The sequence below is a fragment of the Clytia hemisphaerica genome, unplaced genomic scaffold (genome assembly GCF_902728285.1).
Source record: "Clytia hemisphaerica strain Z4C2 unplaced genomic scaffold, Clytia hemisphaerica genome assembly, whole genome shotgun sequence".
In the NCBI taxonomy this organism is placed as follows: domain Eukaryota; kingdom Metazoa; phylum Cnidaria; class Hydrozoa; order Leptothecata; family Clytiidae; genus Clytia; species Clytia hemisphaerica.
Genome location: NW_027103826.1, coordinates 125,839 through 133,958, shown reverse-complemented (window position 1 = coordinate 133,958; position 8,120 = coordinate 125,839). Strand labels below are relative to the sequence as shown.

The 8,120-nt window shown below is 35.5% G+C and overlaps 1 protein-coding gene across 1 annotated transcript; it reads right to left on the bottom strand.

The window, feature by feature from the left end:
* Positions 1–227: 227 nt before the first annotated feature.
* On the bottom strand, positions 228–8,069 carry LOC136806729 (ankyrin repeat domain-containing protein 45-like). The gene is made up of 3 exons (XM_067063319.1): positions 7,754–8,069; positions 6,038–6,205; positions 228–794 (listed from the first exon to the last, which is right to left on the bottom strand). Exons 1-3 carry the CDS (start codon positions 7,965–7,967, stop codon positions 559–561), a joined length of 618 nt encoding a protein of 205 aa, XP_066919420.1. The 5' UTR covers positions 7,968–8,069; the 3' UTR covers positions 228–558.
* Between the last annotated feature and the right edge of the window lie 51 nt (positions 8,070–8,120).

Genomic DNA, 8,120 nt, shown 5'->3' with positions numbered 1-8,120 from the left:
GTTTATTTGGAACCTAAGAGTATTTGATTATTTTCAGTGGGGACAAAAATGGGAGGGTAACCTTCCACCGGGGACACTATTTTGGTCAATTTTTCCATTGGGAAGGGTTCCTCCCAGTGGGTTTGTGAGAAGGGGGTGTATTATACCTTGAACTACATTATTGTGCAAAAAAGGAAAAACAATATGGTTTGTTTTTGAAAAACTGAGAGCTGATGCGATTGAGCAAAAATTAGATAAAATTTTCTTGCTGTTACATTTTTAAAATTAATTTTGTTTCCTTAAAAAAAAAATTGTACTTTATGTCAATTCACATATATATTTACACCAATAATTAAGTACTGAAATAAATACACCAGCACACTTGAACCCTCGTTATCATGAACTCTTCTTCAAGAACCTAATTTCCTCTTTGTTAGAATTTGAAAGTTCTTCTTTTTCTCTTCTGAAACCATTAGCGAAAATTGTTTTGGGTTTAATTTTGAAAAAAAACTGACATTGCTTGAAAACTAACTTATCATTCTTCATATTTATTTAAACTGCCCAGAACGAAATCATCAATCATTGCTCCAGCTTATTCATCGTGTTTTTCAATTGTTCAATAAGTTCCTCTTTTTTATCCAAAATGGTTTGATAGGATGCTATATCACGATTCGCTTCGATCCAATCTAATTTATCATCACAATTTCGGTTGCCGTGAACTTTATCTTCTTTCGCAAAACGTCCTTGATTCTTCTCAGGATCAGCAATAATTTCTTTGTACGATAACGCTAACTGTTTAAAATTCTGCAACAATTCTATAAAAACAAAAGTCTGTTGTAGAATCTGAGTGGGTAGCCACTGTCTGTTCGACAATTTTATTCACTGAGGCGAGACCAATTTAATTTGTTGTTCTACGGGCCCGACCGACCCTATTTTTGCTAAAATCAAAAAAATAATGATATTGAATTTCCAATACAATATATTTTACACACTAGTTATTTGTAAGAATCAAATTTGAATAAAGCTGAAAATTAATTCAAGAAATTGAAAAATTTAGAAAATCAAGCATTCCATACACTAAGATTTTATTATGATCTTCATCGAAGATAAAAAAAGTGAACTTTTGAATCAGATATTTTTTGGAAAACATTTTCGGTACTTTACCAACCCTGATAAATGAAAAATTTATTTTTATTTTACCGACCGACCGACTCATATTTTGCTAACTATCTGCCCGTAGGACAACAAATTAAATTGGTCTCGCCTGAAAAATTCGAATAGCAATAACCTTACACCCTTACCTCTACTAGTCCATGTCCATACCTAACCTTTGGCTGGTTTTCTCAGGTGATTAATAAACAAGCCCTTTATTAATTAGCAAAATATTTCGAGTTGAAAAATAAAACAAGAGCCGCAAAGATGCGGATAAATATTTCCTTTACAAATGTTAAAATAATAATTGATATCCTCAAAAGATTTCAAAGTGCTTTAACTCTCAGATAACATCAAGCCAACACAAGTCCCTAAGAATTTCAAATTTCCATTTATGTTATTGCCAGTATTTACAGGATTATTCATGAGATGACTGTAGGTTCAAAGCTACGGATCACGGAATATATCCAAGCTGAACTTGACTGAGAATAACAATTCAGTAATCAAATTGGCTGGAACTTTAATTTTCGTTAGGTGAACTTTAAATGGATTTTAGTATTATACTAGCGGTCACCCGGCGTCGCACCGCCAAGTAGAGTGTTGTTGAACACATCAAAAGACCTGATTATATAATTATTATTTTGAGCGGTGATTTCCAGAAATATTATATAGCCAAAAAGGGCAAATATTTAAAATGAAAGAATGACAAAAAGGAGAATATTTCACAGTAAGAAAACCAAAGAAACTTTTATATATTTTCAAAATGAGATGAAATATTTTGCATTATACTTTCATATATAAAATATTGTAAAAAATGTAAAAATTTAAAGTAACTTTTGGAGTTTTTTGAAATAATGTACGTGCTAAAAAGTACAAATCTTTCAAAACAGGGAAACAATTTCATATTTTCCGACAGAAAGGAAAAAAAAAAATCACATTTTCATATACTGGGAAACATTTCATAATCTGAAAGAATGTCAATAGGAAAAAATTCCCCTAACAGAAGCCATTTTATGATTTCCAAAAGCATAGGAAATCACTTGGGTTTTCTTCATTTTTTAAATGCATGTGGAAGAAAATGTCAAGTTCACGACAAAAGTTTTCCACGGTCTGAATGCACGTGTAATCTATCTATCTATCTAATCTATCACAAAAGTTTCCACATTTTAAATGTACATACCGTCAACTGCTTTAACTTGGGACGATTGGTCGAAACATGGGACTGTTTGATATCTGGTCTGTCAGTGTAGCTCTAAAGCTCTAAAACAGCATCTAATAACATGAAAACCAGAATATGATTCTTCAATAAGAATCAAAACTATAAAGTGCACTTATAAACATCAATTTGTCAGATCTAACAAAATTAATAACCACACTGTCATCATTGACAATAAAACAAACGATTTTCTGTCAAGAGCCTTGTAAACATTCCAACAACTTCCATCGAAATGATCTATCACAGCTCAGTCTACCATTTTTAGTGCGGTCTGAGGATTGAGCCAAGAACTCGCGCAGAGCGCCCGAGCTCCCGCGCGGCGCGCGCCGCGGGGATGAAAAAATTCAATCTGTCAATCATTTTCTCAAGCGAAGAGTACGCGAAGCGATTCTAGCTTTACGATAGTGCCGCGGATCATCAATGGATAGTATTCAATTATCATTATTCCTTTATTTTCATTCCTAGAACTTTTGCAAAAAAAAGGAAAAATAGAAAAGTTGTATTTTTTACTGCTCTATTCACATACTGAATTTGAAAGATCTTCTATGTGGCGTTTTTTTGCAAACTTCAAAAAACTGATTTTTGTCCCGCCTTTGCGGGATTTTGGCTCAAGTGCTTGAGTGCAGCATAGGGTACAAAGTCCAAATATGCGTTTCCCGTAATTTTTGTATGAAGAGTTAGGTCTACACTGTCTGTATTTTCACTACTAACTTGTTAAATCGCTTTGACAACAAATTTGTTTTGATAACTTCACCAAGTTTATCAATCATACTTCCTTTCATAACATGTCACGATAACTTTCACTGATAGCGCCGATTGTAGAATTAGAGAACGAATGACTTGCTGCGCGAGTGACGTCAAACGCTCCATCGTTTTGCCATTTTTTTAATACACCGTTCATTAACTCAAGTCAAATGACTTTAGAGGTTCGGTGAAATGGTGACCAAATTGCCGTCCCATGTTTTGTCAGATAGTCCCAAGTTGGAGCAGTTGACGGTAAGAAAATCTCAAAATTCACGACAAAAGTTTCCACGTTTAAAACACACGTTGCAAAAGATCTCTAAATTCACAACTAAAGTTTTCCACGTTTTGAAATGCACGCGGGGAAGAAAATCTCCAAGTTCAAGAAAAATTTTAATTGTACATGTGAGGTGTTTTCAAATTATTAACATCCATATTCAATGCAATAAACCTTTAAAAGAAGTATAACATAACATTCTTCGTATTGGGGCCGTGGTGTTCCGGATCCGGTTATCAGCTTTAAAATTTGAAATTTATAACTGCAACGAGTTTTCCTTAACTGTCACTAACCCCAGCAGTTAATTCATTGTTGTAGATAAAAAAACTTGCATTGTCGGCATTGCATTCGTTGGGTGCAAACTTTTTTCATATTGCAAGTATGTAATTTTTCAGGTATAACATGGTCAGATTTATTCACAGTCACTTGCCTTCGTATGATTTATGTAAATATACAAACAAAATTGAAGTTAGTTTGTTGTGAAAGTTGATAAAATGTCCTAGTTTTTCCAAGACCAAGAGATATGTATCATCTCTCATTCCAGCTCATTCAAAACCAACAGAATGTAAACGAAATATCAAATCCAGAAAGGAATATTAAGAAAAGTTCACTATCGACCATTCCTTGTGACAATCGTACAAAAATCATGATCCAATTCAACTTATCAAAGCATATAAACCAAAGCAAAGAAAAGTAGCGAAAGAGCAAAAGTTGTTGTCTATTTTCTGCCATCTTTGTTTTGACAGTCCGATCAACAATACGCTTCTAAAACGGCCGACGTTGCCCGATCGACAAGGAGAATAGAGCGCCGTACGGATATTTACCACAGACGTTTCTCGAAGAAATGACGTCTTCCGCCTCGAAAAAAGAACATCCTACTGTTTTTATCGCCGGAGCTTGATTTAAAAAGAGACTCATGTACAAACTCACGAAATTGACCAAAACCGGCGTTAGACTTGAAGAAGGAGAAGGAGGAGGAGAAGGAGAAAAATTACCGTTTTAACAAATATTTCCTATAGATAGGAAATATTTAACAAAAGATTCTTTTGAAGAACGACAAATAAACAAAAGATATGTGGATTAACGAGTCCCCCCAGTGGCACCCCTAATCACGCCATCACGCAAAAAAATTTCTCCATCACGCATCACGAAAATCGCTAAAATTTGTTATCACGCAAAAAATAGCGAAAAATAGCCCAAATTACGCATCACGCCTCAAATTTTTGCCCTATCACGCATCACGCCAATCTTGATCACGCCAAAAAAAATCTCTAATCACGCCATCACGCAAGAAAAAAGTCCCAATCACGCCACCATGCAAACCGCTGGGGGGGGGCTCATTTACCTTTTTTATCATTTTTTATCAACACTTTGCCTTCATTACACTAAATCTGGACATGTATGGTTATCAAAAGTCCACTCTTACAGTGCATATACTGTACTCCCCCCGGTGTGGAACACTATGGACTCGACTGCCACCCACTAGGTAGAACTGGAAGTGAATTCTTGTCTACCGACTGGACAGAGACAGTGAATTAGGAGAAATCCATCTCCGCATTGCTAATGTGTTGGAATCCACCAGTTCAGTCTATATTTTACCGTATTTTTTTTTTTTTTTGGGGGGGGGGTAAACAGAGGTACGATTTCCAATCCCCAGCAGACTCTTTTATCACATAATTTGAGAATCTTTACAACATGCCGGGAATTAGCCCCCTCCCCCTTTATCACGTGACTCGAGAATTTTTCAACTGCTTCGTTTATTGCTCACTGTAGATACCCTGAGAGTACGAGAGTTTTCATTTGAGATAAATGTCTGGGAAGGGAGACATCACACAGAATTCTTAACTCAAGGTAACTGTTTGTTTTTGTTTTAAGACTCCGAAGAATATGGCTATTTTGACTTGATTTTTAATAAATATGAGACGACGGGATAGGTCACTTCAATAAATAGGTAGAGAGAGATCTTTCGGAAGGCACAATATGCTGTTAATTCATTCCACCGTCTGCATTTATTATGTAACGAACTTATGAAATAAAGTTTTTGTAGTGCTTTCATATACACAGGCCCGTTGGGAGCCCAAAGCCCCACTGGAAAGTTGACAAAAATTTCGTCCCCAGTCGGAAAATACCTTAAAATTTCAGTCCCACTTGGAAATTAACTTTTATTTCATACCCATTCGAAATTCAATGTTTAAAAATTGCACTTCAAAACCATCGTTTTGAATTTCCTTGAAATTTGTTTATGCGTTTTGAATAATAGTCTTTTTTGAAGATTTTTTAAAGCCTTCAGTCATCCATGGAAAGTTCAATGTTTTTGGCTTGACTGTGACTTCTTTTTTTGGAAAAGCCTTGTCGTAGCACCTTGTAAAAATTTCTTTGAAAACATTATAAGAATATTCTGCATGTTTGGTTACAGTCAAAAGCTCTCAGTTCATAGTTTTTAACGAATCGCAAAATATTTTTGTTGAATTTTTGTCAATAAAACGTCTGGAAATAGTTATTTCGTTTTTGAAAGTTTCCAAATTGTTTTGACAGATGAGAAAATTTGGGAAGTGGTCACATACGTCCCACTGAGAAAAAAGTTCCATCGGGGCTGTGAGACAGGGGTGTTTTTATATGACCTAGATTATAGCTAATAACACGAATAAATAAGTTTTTCCTAATCGCAATACCTGCTTTTTTCAAGAATGCAACACAATCCATTTTTTCGTAACGTTCAGCCATTTCTGTTGCTGTTTCATCATTGTTGTTTTTCAAGAAAATGTTGACATTGGATTCAACAAAGAACTTCACCAGTTCAAGGCGACCCCAACATGCTGCCCAATGAAGAAGTGTATACCCTGTGATAAATAAAATCACGAAAATTTGTAAAATACAAGTTAAATTTTATGATAAAAATATTATTTTGTTAAATTTTGCAAAATGGGAGTAAAATAAGTAAAGTTTCCTTAACTTCTCTTATTGTGACCATCCCTTTAACGATATAATAATTGATTCACCTATTTACTCTCTGGTACCTAATAGCCTAATGGCCCTTACTTATAGCCTATTATCTTGACGCCCTGCCGATGCACCCAGACTTTACGAACACCAGACTTGAGTCCCAAAAAATTAAAACTAGACTAACACCGGACAAAAGGTTTCCGGTGTGGCTGAGGGATACTTTTTGGGAGAGAGTTATATCGGATCACCCAAAGTTACCTTCATTTTTTTATTTTTCATTTTTTTATTTTTTTATCCACGGATCGCTGATAGTCACCTTTCCGGGGGTTTTGTTGTTTGGAATTGATTAACTAACAGTTAGGTAGGGTCAGGGTTGCTAGTAACGGCTTGTCACTGTGCCGGGTGCATACTCGGCGCCTTGGGCCCCGCAGGGTTGCTAGTAACGGCTCGAATTTCAGTCAGGTTTAAAAAAGGGGTACTTTTACCCATATTATAATAACATTACCCCCGTCTTTTGCCAGTTCGGTATAATATGTTATGAATTGTGTGGATTTGATGTGCGGCGATGGCTCTTTGGATAGAGCGCTGGCTTCCGAATCTGAAGGTCTTTCTTTGGTGGTGGTTCGAATCTAGACTAGTAAACTAGTCGGTTATTACTTATAACCTTATAATAAAACTGTCAATCAAATAATGTAAACACTAATTAAATATTCAGCGCGCGTGAGAGAAAAGGAAAATAACCGACTAGAAGCTACTTCCAACGCCTTTTTTTCTTCACCTAAAATCGTAAGGAGAGACATACAGATTTCTGTATGTCTGACCCGTGCGGGATTGCATTTATTTTTCTTTCTGTTTACTGCGTTTTTAGAAATGCTCATTTATTTATATGTTCCCATGTTCAATGTTACTATGAAATATTATTTAGTCAAAAAAGTTGGATGGATTCTCAAAAACCTAAAAAAAGTTGTAAAATTAAACAACGTTTTTTGAGGGAAGTAGCTTCTAGTCGTTGAAATTCAGAAAAGAGACGCAACTTCTATTTGGAGCTTGATTTTTTGTATAATAGGTCTGTTTTCAACGACTAGTTTACTAGTCTAGTTCGAATCCCGCTCGGGTCGAAAATTAGGAAGGTCGAAATTGATGGACAAATGATTGACAGGTATGAAAACTCAGTCAGAAATGAGAAACTAAGTCTCAGAAACTCAGAAACTCAGACAGTCAGAAAAGAGAAAGACAGGATCAGAGATAAGAAAATAAAATAAAAACATGAAGGTACTTTGGGTGATCCGATGTAACTCTTTCCTACTTTTTGGCACCGGACAAAACCCCGGACGACTGCCCGATGCGCGTCGGCAGGGTCGTTTATCTTGAAGATATTAGTCTCGCAGTTTCAAAATATCGGCTTTTTAAATTGAAATTGAAGTTTCTTGCTTTCCTTTAAATACCTGATTGAGATGTCTGCTGAACTTCCACACCATTTTTGATCAACTCTTCTACTACACCAATGTGTCCAAAACATGTTGCTACCTCTATAGGAGATTTCCCATGCAAGATCTTCGCATTTACATTGTTATTCTCACTTTCATTTTCGATCATTTCTATGACGCCATCTTTGTTGCCACTGGCGCAAATCCTAACAAACTTGTCATCGACAACCATATCTTTTGAGCAATTTGAAAACTTAAATTCAGAAATACAAACAAATTATCATTTCTTTAGATTGTTTTTAAATTTGAAGAGCCTTTTATTTTACCTGTTATACTTGCCTCAAAGATTGACTTAAGTGTCTGTTTTTTTGTCAAGCGCCAAATG

What these genes read in the sequence shown, in the direction of transcription:
- LOC136806729 (XM_067063319.1), bottom strand. Translation starts at nt 7,967, where the DNA reads ATGGTTGTCGATGACAAGTTTGTTAGGATTTGCGCCAGTGGCAACAAA. An exon ending in TCAGCAGACATCTCAATCAG is followed by an intron (nt 6,206 to 7,753) that starts GTATTTAAAGGA and finishes TATTTATCACAG; the next exon opens with GGTATACACTTCTTCATTGG. An exon ending in TGCATTCTTGAAAAAAGCAG is followed by an intron (nt 795 to 6,037) that starts GTATTGCGATTA and finishes TTGTTTTTATAG; the next exon opens with AATTGTTGCAGAATTTTAAA.